The sequence below is a fragment of the Myotis myotis genome, unplaced genomic scaffold, assembly GCF_014108235.1.
Source record: "Myotis myotis isolate mMyoMyo1 unplaced genomic scaffold, mMyoMyo1.p scaffold_m19_p_1, whole genome shotgun sequence".
NCBI classification, from domain to species: domain Eukaryota; kingdom Metazoa; phylum Chordata; class Mammalia; order Chiroptera; family Vespertilionidae; genus Myotis; species Myotis myotis.
In genome coordinates, this window is record NW_023416313.1 from 217,320,842 (window position 1) to 217,334,634 (window position 13,793).

The 13,793-nt window shown below is 55.4% G+C and overlaps 1 protein-coding gene across 4 annotated transcripts in view; it reads left to right on the forward strand.

The window, feature by feature from the left end:
* The window catches only part of RIN3 (Ras and Rab interactor 3), a 111,471-nt gene extending 99,487 nt beyond the window's left edge, over positions 1-11,984 (forward strand). For 2 of the 4 annotated variants that reach the window (XM_036315818.1, XM_036315837.1), the window contains exons 8-10: positions 2,632-2,763; positions 9,101-9,264; positions 10,902-11,984. In XM_036315818.1, coding sequence (XP_036171711.1) covers positions 2,632-2,763; positions 9,101-9,264; positions 10,902-11,219 — 614 coding nt within the window. In that variant the 3' untranslated portion in view covers positions 11,220-11,984. Of the gene's footprint in view, positions 1-2,631; positions 2,764-3,642; positions 3,690-9,100; positions 9,265-10,901 lie in introns of those variants that run through there. The other 2 variants (XM_036315845.1, XM_036315828.1) reach the window with 2 other exon arrangements.
* Positions 11,985-13,793: the final 1,809 nt, after the last annotated feature.

Here is a 13,793-nt window from a genome sequence, read left to right on the forward strand (position 1 = left end):
AACCTTTTTAAGCAAAGGCAGGGTGTTGTCTGTTTTGTGGCCCGTGTGACTGTACAACAGGAACAGTCATTTCCAATCAGCTGGTGACTTCCTGGGCTCGTATGAGTTTGTGGGGGCTGACAATGGCATGCAAGCAGATGTTTAACCAGGGTTTGATATGCAGTCGTGTTTTTTCATTAACTTCTTCCACTTGGGTTCAAAATATGAGGGGATATTTTGATAAGTAGCTGTAGAAGCACACATGTTCCTGTTACCACAGGCCCCACTATGGCCCAATAAAGCACTGACCGCTGACATGGTTTCACTTAATTCTCAAATCTCCACCTCATTCTCCAACCTCTCTGCCCAGGTTAGAGGAGGGCAGGAACGTCCCCGGGTTTGCAGCTAGTGAATGGGAGAGCTGGGATTTGAACCTGGGCCTGCGGCCAGAGGCCTGGCTCTACACCACTCACTGTCCCTCTCACAACTTCATAATGTGTGTGGCCAAGGGAGAGTCACTTAAGGTCTCTGAGCCTCAGTCTCTTCTTCAGGAAGATGGACAAAATACCCACTCTGTGTGATTGCTGTGAGGAATGATGTGCGCACGCACAGTCAACTGGGAAATTTGCTTTCCTCCCTGGAGGTGCGTGCCTTGAGGCAACGAAATGAATCACTAATTGAAACCTGTCCTCACATGTGCTATGGGAACCCACAACCATGTCCCCCTAAATCAGAAGTTCTCAACCTGTGGGTCGCAACCCTTTGGGGGTCGAACGACCCTTTCACAGGGGTCGCCTAAGACCATCGGAAAACACATATATAATTACATATTGTTTTTGTGATTAATCACTATGCTTTAATTATGTTCAACTTGTAACAATGACAATACATCCTGCATATCAGATATTTACATTATGATTCATAACAGTAGCAAAATTACAGTTGTGAGTAGCAACGAAAATAATTTTATGGTTGGGGGTCACCACAACATGAGGAACTGTATTAGCGGGTCACGGCATTAGGAAGGTTGAAAACCACTGCCCTAAATGAAGCCACATGTGAACATTTCATTTTTGTCCTCAGGCTTAGAAAAATAACTTGGTTTCCCTGCCCCCCTAACCGCCCCCCCCCCCCCAAGAAACAGGTGTATTTTCTCAGGGACACTGAGAAGAATGTAGCTGATTGTGTTTCCCTTTTCACTTTGGCCACCAGGAAACTCAAAAGCCAGGTTGGTGGCTCCAAAGGAGCAGTTGTGTGACTTCTTGCTTATGCGTGTCTTTGCTTTTTCCTCTGATGCACAATTACTCTTGTAATTTATGTTTGTCCTGATGTTTACATTTTTATTGTAGATTTTTACTGTTTTATCATGTATTTCCTTATGGGTCACCTAAACCTTTGGTAAAACATGCCAAGTAGAACTACCTTTTTGAGAGAACTGTAGATTGCCTGGTGTGTATTTGAACTGATTATTCATCTCCCACCAGACACAGCGGGCAGCAGCCCTGGATGATCCTCTGGGGCCATGCCCAGGCCTGGTAGCTCTGAGTCTGGAGGCCTTTGTCTGAGCCCTTTAGTGAGAGGAGGCGAGAAGGGAATTGGGGAGCCCAGTGGCCGTTCCTCACTGTGCAAAGCTGCCCCGCCAAGTGGTCCTGGTCCCCAGGGCACCTGTATTCAGGCTAAGAGACCAACGGGGAGCTCCAGGAGGAATCCTTGCCCTCCGGGTCCCACCTCTGATTTTTGTGTTGCCTTATGGTCAGTCTTCAGAGCCCAACTGGGAAGGCCCCCCCCTTCCAGCCGCTTCTCTTCCCCAAGGCCTCTGTTCCTGCGGAGAGGCTCGCGCCCTGTGAACATCTCCCGCATAAGCAGCAGGGAGGAGCACTCCCTTTTGGAGGCGTGTACATTTTAAAGGAAACCCTCTGCAAAGGGCGCCACTTCAGCCCAAGGAATGAATGTGGAATAGTGGAATTGCTACCTGATAGCATTGATTGAGGGAGGGCTTTCTGTTTTGCAGATGGAGGGAGATGTGTGGTTTCAGAGGGAAGGCAGGGGGTGGGGGGATGAGAGAGGGAGAGGGTAAGAGATCAACCAAAGGACTTGTAAGCATGCATATAAGCATAACCCATGGACACAGACAGTAGTGGGGTGAGGGCCTGTGCTGGGGGTGGAAACGGCTGGGGAGAGGTGAATAGGGGGGGAAAGGAGACATATGTAATACTTTCAACAATAAAGAATTTTTAAAAATACCTAAAAGGGGGGGTGGGCAGGGAGCCTTCCCAGAAGACATCAACGTCAGACAGGCAGGTGCTTCTGGGTGGGCCCGTGGAGACGCGTGGTGTGAACTTGACTGCCAGTCAGGCAGCAAGTGGCATTGAGGGGAACAGCCGGAAAGAGGAAGGGCCTGGGTCTTGCCCGCCCCAGCGGAGGGCACCTTTCTCAGTTCCTTCTTCCCAAGCCCGGACTGTGTCACAGGCCACCCCCTGAAGTCTGATTCCAGGGTCACCCCCGTCCTGAGAGTCATAAGAAAGCGGGAAGGTTCCTCTTCCAGCAGTGACCACCCGCTACCCAGAAAACCACTGGCCCCTCCCCTGGGCAGGGGGCCGCTCACAGGGAGAACCTCTCACTCACCACCTTCTGCCTCCTTCCTCCTCCCAGGGAAGCCCTACGGGGCAGACGACTTCCTGCCCGTGCTCATGTACGTGCTGGCCCGCAGCAACCTCACGGAGATGCTTCTCAACGTGGAGTACATGATGGAGCTCATGGACCCCGCCCTGCAGCTGGGGGAGGGTGAGTCACTCTTGGGCGGTCCCTGGGCCCCAGGGGCCTATTGCACACCCCCAACCCAGCCCTGGGGGGGTACACTGGGCAGTCCAGTGAGCACCTCCTAGATGTCAGACTCCACTGAGCTTTGGGGACACCGCACAGAGCCCAACACAGACCCTGTGCTGGTGGAGCTCACAGACTAGCAGGGGAACTGGGCCAGTCAAGGGACCATGTCACTGCTGCTTGACATATGCTGAAATGGTGAGAAGCCTAGAGGGTATGGGAGCTTGTTTACTCAGGCTGTGCAGTCAGAGAAGGCTTCCTGGAGAAGGTCACACCTCAGCGGAGCATGGGAGATTGAATAGGAACCAGCCAGATAAAGAATGGGGAACGGCCCTAGCTGGTTTTGCTCAATGGTTAGAGCGTCAGCCCAAAGACTGAAGGGTCTCGGGTTTGATTTTGATGAAGGGCACATACCTCAGTTGCAGGCTCGATCCCCGGCCCTGGTCCAGGCACGTGCGGGAGGCAACCAATCAATGTGTTTCTCTCACATGGATGTTTCTCTCTCTCTGTCTCTACCCCTCCCTTCCACTTTCTAAAGATCAATGGAAAAAATATCCTCTGGTGAGGATTAACAAGAAAATAGAAGGGGGAACAGCAGTTGCTAGTAGTGTAAAAGAGAAGGCTGCAGTGTCCATGGGGCTTCTGAGCAGGGAACGATGGTCATTTCTCAGGCTGGGGTGGCCCTGTGGGCTCTCAGCCCCCTGCTCAGCCAGCCCTGGGCCAGGTCCTCAGTGGGTGGAGGTTAAGGCTATGAGTAAATGGCAGGGCTGTGGTCTGCTCCACCCCCCTCAGTTTTCCTTCCCCTTTCTTCCTTCCCTCCCATTCCTCCCACCCACTCAGCCTCAGCCACGCCTCCACCAAGAATCCCAGAGGTGCAGCCTGCCCAGGTATCGGCTCTGAGGGACCCCGAATTGTCCTCTAAGACATCCGCCTCGAAGATGAAACAAGGCTCTCAGGCCCCAAGTGGCCCCTTTGGGCTTTGTGGTTTTATGCTAAACCGACCCTCTTTGCATCTGTTTGCATTTTTAGCAACCATGGGTCTCTGAGCTACAGCTTCTGTGATTTCTTGGAAGGTCAGAGGAGCGTGGAAAGCATGACGTTTACTGTCACATGTGCCTTTGGTTTGTGCCCTGGGACCACTAGATCTATTTTTCTCTCCTCCATAGTTAAAACTTCCTGCAGTTGGAATGACCTGTCTCCCAGAGGGTGTAGGAATTCAGTAGAAGCCAGGCCTCTTCAGCAGTGATTATCAGCCACCCAGTACATCCATCCACCCATCCACCCACCCATCTATCCACCCACTCACCCATCCACCCACCCATCTATCCATCCATCAACCCATCTATCCTTCTACCCACCCATCCATCTGCCTAGATAACTACTGACCCATTTACCACACATCCATCCACCCATCTATCCACCCACTCACCCATCTACTCTCCCATCTATCCATCTACCCACCCTTCTATCTATCTACCCAGATACCTACCTACCCATCTATCCACCCACCCCCATCCACCCACCCATCTATCCATGCACCACCCATCCACCCACCCACCTATCCACCCATCTATTCATCCATCAACCCATCTATCCTTCTACCCACCCATCCATCTATCTGCCTAGATAACTACCTACCCATTTACCCACACATCCATCCACCCATCTATCCACCCACTCACCCATCTACTCTCCCATCTATCCATGCCACACACCCATCCACCCACCTGTCCATCCATCGACCCATCTATCCATCTACCCACCCTTCTATCTATCTACCCAGATACCTACCTACCCATCTACCCACACACGCATCCACCCATCTATCCACCCATCCATCCATCCACCAACCCATCCATCCATCCACCCATCTATCCATCTACCCACCCATCCATCTATCTACCCAGATACCTACCCACCCATCTCCTCATCCATCCATCCATCCATCCACCCATTCATCTGTTCATCTAACAATGGTTCTCAACCTTCCTAATGCCGCGACCCTTTAATACAGTTCCTCATGTTGTGATGACCCCCAACCATAAAATTATTTTCGTTGCTACTTCATAACTGTAATTTTGCTACTGTTATGAATCGTAATGTAAATATCTGATATGCAGAATGTATTTTCAGGGGTCGTGACCCACAGGTTGAGAACCACTGATAGCAGCTACTCAATGAGCCCTTACTGTGTGCTTAGGGCCCCTGCCAGGCACTTGGGTTGCAGTGCAAGCAAGACTGGTGAGACTGATAGTCTCATGAAAATGCATGAATGCCTTTTTCTGTTCTGTCACATCTAGTGGATGTTGAGAAGACAGGAAGAAGGCTGGTGGGATAGGATGGTCGGGCAGGACAGGGCTCAGATGGCCTAGGGAGTCGCTGAGCACAGAGAATCTTCTCGTTACTTTTTTTCTGTTTTCCAAATTTTCCACAGTGAGCATATGTTGCTCATCTTCCTGGGAACAAATCATTTACAAACCCTGTGAAAGGATTGACCCCCAAACCCACAGGGCTGTTACCGAGTCTTGGAGACAAAGGATGGTGTGAGGCCGAGAGGCTCTGTGGGTGGTCTCAGCACTGGCTCACTCTCCGGCAGTGACCAGCCTGCCCTGGCCACCAGGACTCCTAAATGGGGCTCCAAGACAGGCACAGGGGCTGAGCAGGGACAGGACAGGGACATCCTTGGCCCAAATACTCTCTCCTTATGGACCTGCACCCCCACCCCCATCCTGCCATGGCCTCCTGGGTCCTTCTTCCTGTTCCTGAAGCTTACGGGGTTCCGGTGGAAAAGGTGATATCCTTCAGGCAGGAACACTGGTCTGTTATGGGCGACAGTGTGTTCCTGAGAAAAACGAAAGTACGAATAAATACAGAAAGGCCTTAAATGCTTTATAGTTTCTGACCCAAGGCTGCCTCAATCCCCTGCAGTCTGCCCTCTTTCAGACTTAAGTAGCCAGAGACCCTCACCCCACTTCTGGCCCTGTGAGGGGATTTCGAAGGAATCCACGGGGTGTTTGCTGGAATAAAATTAAGTGGGACAGACCTAGCCAGGCTGCTACACTTGCCCCTCCCAGCAGCGCCCCCCCCCCTGCCCCCCAACACACACACACAGCAGCAGCGTCAGACCCTGCCCGTGGGGGCCAGAGGACAATGTCACACCATGCTGCACACAGCAGGAGGTGGGATGGCTGGCATGGGTGCCTCCCTGCATCCGTGTTCCTAGGCCTATAGCCAGGGCGGGAGGTCGCAGCACCCAGGCCAGGCCTCAACAGCTATTAGCCTCCTGTTGTGAGATGACTTGGGGATCCCCAGCTTGGGCAGGGGCTCCCACCCTTCAAGTCTGCCAGCTGTCATCCCCATCTGGAAGTATCTGGGCCCAAGGACGAGGAACAGACACTGTATTTCCCCGGCTTCACCCTCACGTCCTAGCTGGGCGGTGGTGCCCAGGGTGCTCCATCGCCAAAGCCCCCGAGCGCAGGTAAAGAGGGTGCCGACAGTCCCTGCCCTGGGTCCTCACGGAACTCAGAGATGCCTGGACACAGGCGCCCTCGGGGAGTCCCCAGTCATGAGCACTTCAGTTGCTAGAACCTAAGAGGAGAAGTAGCACAAGATGCAGTAAAACTAGCGGTTTGAGGGCTGGATTTCAGTCCCGGTTCTGCCTCTGATTGGCTGGAGACCTGGGGCGAGTGGTTTAACCTCTCTGGCTCAGGAAAGTGAAGGCACTGGGCTGGATTTGGGGTTTTCCACTTGTCTGGGCAGTTTTGTGTTCTGCAGAGATAGCCGTGGGCAGAAGGAGCGGTGGAGCTGGGCTCTGCCTTCTCGTGTTTCACGGTTCATAGTAACACACGGTTCTGCGTTCAACAAAAAGCCCGCAAGCTGGGCTCCGGAGTCTGTGCACTGTGGGACCTTCGTGTTCCGCCTGCTGTTCCACCTGCTGTAGTTTGGCAAAGGACAAGTGATGGGGTCCCATTTTCTCTGCAGCGAGCCTATCTATTGGGTGTGAGAGGTCAGGGTAGATCAGGCTGGGGAGATGAGAAGTGGAGAGGTCCTACGCCTTAGGCTGATGGGACCCCAGCCCCCTGAGAGCTCCTCCCTGCAGCTCCCACCATCCTGCCACCATGGGATGGATAGGAGACCCAGGTAGCTGCGGGGTGCCTGGCTGGAGCCAGCTCAGACTCCAAACCGCTCCCAGAAGCAGCCGCATGGACTCATCCACCACGTCCACTCTCCACGCTGGCTGACAGCTGGCCATGCTCTTAATAGGGGCAGTGAGTTTACCCCTCAACAGGCAACACTTTCTCCCCAAAGAGAACCAGCTCCAAACCTCACTGTGGTTGGCATCACCTGCCACCTACTGGCCCTCGGTGGCACTGCATGGCCTCTGGTCAAAGGGAAGTGGCCTGGAGGGTCTCCTGGGCTGTGAAAAAAAACAGGACATGAGCAAGAGGAGTGGCTGCAGGATTGGGGGTCCTTCCCCTTCTCCTGCGAGGGTGAGAACCCCAGAGCACCTCCCTTAGGTCGCCTCCCCTCTGTGCATCACTCATTACTAAGCACTGTACGCACTAGTATATCATCTCATTTACTTTTCACGTGGATATTATGGGATGTGCAGATGAGGAAACAGGTGTAGAGTGGACACTAACTCACCTGAGATCACAGGGCAGAGACCTAGATCCTGCTCTGCCTCCCGATCTGTGTTCTCCATCAGCCCACGGCACTGAGGTCCCAGCCAGGGAGACGCGATCACGGATGGGAAACAGGACCATCGAGGCGCGCCAACTAGAGGACAGGGACTCCCGGGCAGCAGGGCTGGAGGCACCAGGAAAGGCCTCCGGTCACGCGCAGGCTTCCTGCTTCACTGAGAAAGGAGACCATGAGTGGCTCATGGCCCTTCTCGGACAAGGGACACCAGGCCAAGCTCTACACAGGCCTTGGCACACTTTTTTTTAATGTGTCTTTCCTACCATGACAGGGTGTGTGATCCTGTGGCCATAAACCCCTTATTATAACCTCCACCAAACCCAGCCAGGGCGTGGCCTTCTCTCATGTTGGCTGTAGAGTTTGTAGGTAAATGTAGCTGCATCCGGTGGAAGTTAGGGATGCTCTAAGCTGCAAATAACTCACGATGCACCTAATAATGGTTTAAATCGGAGTGAAGGGCTGTATGTCTCTTGCACATAGAAGTCATGGAGTATGCAACTAATCATGATGGCGGTTTTCAGCCTTGCCATCAGGAAAGCGTGGACCCAGGTCTTTCCCTTGTTCTTAGGGTGTGAGCCTTTGTCTATGTGCCTCTCACTTCTGGTCACAAAACAGCTGCTATGCCTCGGGGCTTACGTCTGTGTTCCAGGCCGGAAGAAGGGAATGGGCAAAACCCAAAGGGACATATCAACTGAGTCTCCTTCTTTTTATATCTTATATAATAAAAGGCTAATATGCAAATCAACCGAACGGCAGAACAACGGATTACTGTGTTACACACTGACCACGAGGGGGCAGACACTCAATGAAGGAGCAACCCCCTGGTGGTCAGCCCACTCCCACAGGGGGAGCACCGCTCAGCCAGAAGCCCTGAGCCGGGCTCACGGCTGTCAAGTGCAGCAGCAGTGGCAGCACTAAGGATGTCTGACTGCGAGCTTAGGCCTGCTCCCCCCAGGCCTAAGCCATCGGTTGGACATCCCCCAAGGGCTCCCGGACTGTGAGAGAGCGCAGGCCAGGCTGAGAGACCCCCCCTGAGTTCACGAATTTCATGCACCAAGCCTCTAGTGTATGTATATGTGTGTATATATATATATATATATATATATATATATATTATTAGAAGCTACTTTTCTTTCTTTTGAATTGAATTTATTGGGGTGACATTGGTTAATAAAATTATATAGGCTTCAGGTGTACAAGTCTCTAATACATCATCTGTATTGTGTGCTCACCAACCCAGAGTCTGCCCCACCCAGGGACTTCCACTTACATCTAAATAGCCAGAACGGGGTCTCCTGCCCTCTACCCCGAGTTGCAAGGGAGTCAGGGCAGTAAGCATTTTCTACGGATTGTTACTTCCCTCAGAAACGTAAAGGTCAGTTAGTAAGGAAGAATGAGGAGATGGAGTTTGGGTGGGTCACTAGGAGAATCAGTTTCACATCAAAAATCATTGTCCCGATACCTAAAGGGCTGGGGGAGAGGCCGGGTAAGTGGGAGGGAACCCCACGAAAGTCCTCCCCCCTCTCTAAAGTGAGGGGCTCCCTTTGTGGGTGGGCCCAGGCGGCCCTAGTCAACTGGCACACCCTTGTCTCCGCAGGTTCCTACTATCTGACCACCACCTATGGGGCGCTGGAGCACATCAAGAACTACGACAAGATCACGGTGACCAGGCAGCTGAGCGTGGAGGTGCAGGACTCCATCCACCGCTGGGAGCGCCGGCGCACGCTCAACAAGGCCCGCGCCTCCCGCTCCTCCGTGCAGGTGACGCCTGGGACAGCGGATGGGAGGAGACCAGGTCCCAGACACCATCCCCACTGCCATGGGAGGAGACTGTACCCACAACCATCCCCACTGCCATGAGAGGAGACCAGGATAACACACCATCCCCACTGCCATGGGGAGACCAGGCCACACACCACACCCACTGCCATGGGGAGACCACACCCACACACCATCCCCACTGCCATGGGGAGACCACACCCACACACCATCCCCACTGCCATGGGGAGACCACACCCACACACCATCCCCACTGCCATGGGGAGACCACACCCACACACCATCCCCACTGCCATGGGGAGACCACACCCACACACCATCTCCACTTTCATGGGAGGAGGCTGTACCCACACACCATCTCCACTGCCACGGGAAGAGACCAGGCCCCACACCATCCCCACTGCTATGGGAGGAGGCTGTACCCACACACCATCCCCACTGCCATGGGAGGAGGGTGTACCCACGCACCATCCCCACTGCCATGGGGAGACCATACCACACACCATCCCCACTGCCATGGGAGGAGTGAGCTGGGCTTCCCATCCGGGATGAAAGGGCGATCCCAGTGACACTCTTGACACAGGCCCTGGCGCCTGGTATGCACCCCTGTCACCGTCCTTCCACAAGGGACAGTCCCGCACATACCCCTTCCCACCTGCCCCCTGGGTGCTTGGGAAAGAGGCCTCCCTCGCAGCCATGGTGTAAACTGAAAAGGGCTGGTGTTTTCCCACTTTACAGTTGAGGAAATGGAGGCTCCGAGAGGTCAGGGTCACACAGTGAGTGGGAGCAGGGACTGGAGAGCCCATCCTTCCACCATAGGGTCCTCCCTCCCAGGCTGGTGGGGGGAGGTGTAGGTGCCAATGCTGTGTGTGTGTGTGTGTGTGTGTGTGTGTGTCCATGCGCCTATGCATGCTCCCATCCATGCCCCCATCCCCAGCCACATGCAGAAGCATCGCCTCACCCTGCCCTGCCCCTCTCCCCCTGGCCTAAACTCTCCACCTTTCAGGCCCAGCTCCCCTCCCCCTTCCACCAAGCCTCTTCCTTCCCTCCAGTTCCTGGCCCCCCCCCCCCCGCCCCCCACCTCCCTGTCTCCAGTGTGTCCCCACCCCAGGCTCTTCCAGCCCTAAGGCCTGAACTGTTCCGCCTGCCTTAGCAGTCCCAGCTGGACCATGGGCTGTTGGGGCTGGGATCTGCCTCCAGTTTTATGTATGCCGCCCTCTCTGCCCTGCATTGCCCCTGGGGTGCAGAAGGACTGCTGAAATGATGAGGAAGTGACAAATGAATACATACATGATGGCGAGCCCGTGTACTGGCCGCCAAGGGGCGAGCTCCCTCCTCAGTGCCAAGACCAAGCCACTGACTCACCCTGCACGGTCATCCCCGCGGAGAGGCGGGGTGCAGAGCACCTTGCCTTAGGTGACACAGCAGGGTCAGCCACGGGTACCCTGACTTCAGCCTCACGTCCGTCCTACCATCCCTTCTCTCTATGGAGAGGAGTCTGGGACCCAGAGAGGGAAAAGGTCTCGCCCAAGGCCACTCAGCGTGGGGATGGGGGTGGGGGTGGGAGACAGGATGCGCGTGGACGGCTGGTGACCAACCCACTCCGTCTCACCCCGCAGGACTTCATCTGCGTGTCTTACCTGGAGCCCGAGCAGCAGTCACGGACGCTGGCGTCGCGGGCGGACACGCTGGCCACGGCGCTGTGCGCTCAGTGCGCGGAGAAGTTCGAGGTGGTGCAGCCGCAGGACCACCGGCTCTTCGTGCTGGTAGACGGGCGCTGCTTCCAGCTGGCGGACGAGGCGCTGCCGCACCACATCAAGGGCTACCTGCTGCGGAGCGAGCCCAAGCGCGACTTCCACTTCGTGTACCGGCCCCTGGACGGCGGGGGCAGCGGGGACCCGCCCTGCCTCGTGGTGCGGGAGCCCAACTTCCTGTGAGGCCCGGGCCATGGCAGCCCCCTCGGTGGCAGTGTTTCCTGAGACTGGCTGGGCGGAGAAGTGGGCACACTGGGGTCACACTCGCTCACGCCCCATGCGCACACTCAGCTGGACCTCCTCATACATGCAGGAGCCCACATCTGACCACACACACACACACACCCAACATGGATGCCCGTCTGTCACACATGCTTGCAACCCACTGAGCATGCCGAGGCCCGCGTGGCAGGACAGCTGTGAACATGACAAGCAGCAGTGGCCAAGCATGCTTCCTGAGGCAGAGTCATAGCACTGGGAGGCCAGGTTACCTGTTAGAAAGGGAAACTGAGGCTCAGAGAGAGAAGGGGCTCCCCAGCCAGCTGCAGCAAAAAGAGCTCAAGACGGGCCTGTTCACACACAGGCCCTGCCTTCCCGCGCCATCATCCAATCTGAAGTATTCCCTCTGGGGTATATTGGAGGCCCAGGATCTTAAGAGTATCTCTCAGGGTATGTGCTGAAGAGACAGGCCCCCCTCCCTGCACCAGAGCCTGCCCTCGGCCACCAGCACCCACAGTCTCTCCTGCAGCTCCTGAGCGCCTCCAGAAGCAGCCAGACATGCACCGGGACCCCAAACAAGGGCAGCTCGTCTGCTCCAGGGACGAGGCCAGCCTCGGCCACACAGGATCACTGACAGGGCCCTTCCCCTGGCAGACACCAGGGCTGTGGCCATTGTGGCAAGAGGCACTGTGTGGGGACAGTTTAATAAAAGCCCTTTTGAAAATGGTATCTCATTTTCTCAAGGGGCTGGGACTCTGCTCAAGCCGGCCAGGCAGCCCATTAATAGCCTAACTCCCTCCCCGGGAGGGGTTCAGAAGACTCCCTCCTTTCCACCGAGGGCCCTATCTTTTAAGAATTTGCCATGTAGCCTCAGCCCTCAGAGCTCTGGCCTCTGTGTTCCCCTCAGCCCGGTCGTCTCCTGCCTCCTCACCATCCTTGGTTCCCATCATTCCCAACTCTGGATTGCTTTCCAAATGGTCTCTTACCTTCCTGCTTCTGCTACCTATCCCAGAAATCCCATTCCCTAAAGTCTTTGCCTGGTCAAACTCCTAGTCAGTCTTCAAAGCCCACCTCCTCCAGGAAGGCTTCTCTGATTTCTTAGACTGGCCAGATAGACCTTGTCCACGTTCCCACAGCCCCCTGGGCTCATCTCTCTCACAAGAGAGATCCCATCAGAGTGCAGTTGTCTGTTGATTCATCTGCTTTCTCCACCAGGTTTGGACCATTCATGGGTGTCCTCCGCATTAATTAAAAATATGTATTTGTAGAGTGCCTGCTCTGTCAGGCCCTGGGAAACAGCAGAGAACAAAACAAAGCTCACGTGGATAGCAATGAGCAGGTTGCCCCAAGGGGGTCAGCCAAACCCACCTGAATTAAACTCCTGGGCACCAACCAGCTCACCCAGCCAGTCAGACACCTGTAGGCCTCTGGCTCCGGGCCAGCCCCGTGTGAGCTGTGGGCCGTGCTCCGGCCAGATGCAGCCAGCCCTGGAGGACTTCCCAGGCTGGGGTTCGGTGTAGCAGACATGAGAAAACGCAAACCCAGAGCTGAGGGCAGCCAGCCAGGGGCCCAGGTTGCCCCCTCCCCCTTTCAGACCCTCCCCTCTTTCCTGAGCTTCCAGTTGCCCCACAGCCCTGAGCTGAGCTGCCTTCGCAGCCTCGTGACCCCAGCTGTAAGGCGAGGCGCCCACTGCCTCCAACAAGACCTGAGACTGGCGGAGAAGGTCACGGGGGCCCATGACCCAAACACCCTCTTGCCCAGGTCGGGCCTCAGCTTGGTGTGGGGCGGAATTCAGAGGGTGGATTGGGCACAAGCCCAGCCCTGGGGGGATTATGTTAAGCTCCCAAGTAAGGGTACAGAGCCAGCCAGTGAGCAGGACTGAGGGGCCACTGGCAGAACAGGGTGTGTGTGTGTGTGTGTGTACAGTGTATGCCTGGGTGTGCACCAAGGCCCACCATCCTGAGGCCAATGCTGAGGCCCACCCATCATGAGAGGCCAGAGGAGGAGGGGCGGGGCCACCTGGACCCCCTGTCATCCGGATGCCTCTGCCCCAAGGGAGGTGTGAGGGGACAGCCTCAGGTGTGGGGCCTGATCCAGGGCCACGGGACAGGGCCGTGGCGCATGCGGAGCCATCGGTGGGCCTGGTGCTGTCAGCAATTCGCCTGCATTATTTCACTGAATCTGCACACAGCCCCTTGAGGGAGCTATTATGGATGAGGACGTGCAGGCTCAAAGAAAGGGGGTGTTCGTCTGCTCGGGCTGCCATAACAGAACACCACAGATGGCCGCTTCGATAACAGAAACTGGTTTTCTCACTGGCGCTGGAAGTCTACATTAAGCCGTTGGCAGAATCGGTTCCTCCTTGGCTCACAGACCACGGCCTTCTCGCTGCGTCCTCACGCAGCCTCTCCTCGGTGCACGGGCCCCTGGTGTCTTTTCCTCTCCTAATAAGGACCCAGTCCTATTGGATTAGGTCCACCCATAGGACCTCAATTATAGGGCCCAGGCTGGAGGAGCCTGCAACCAAGGTACATGCCC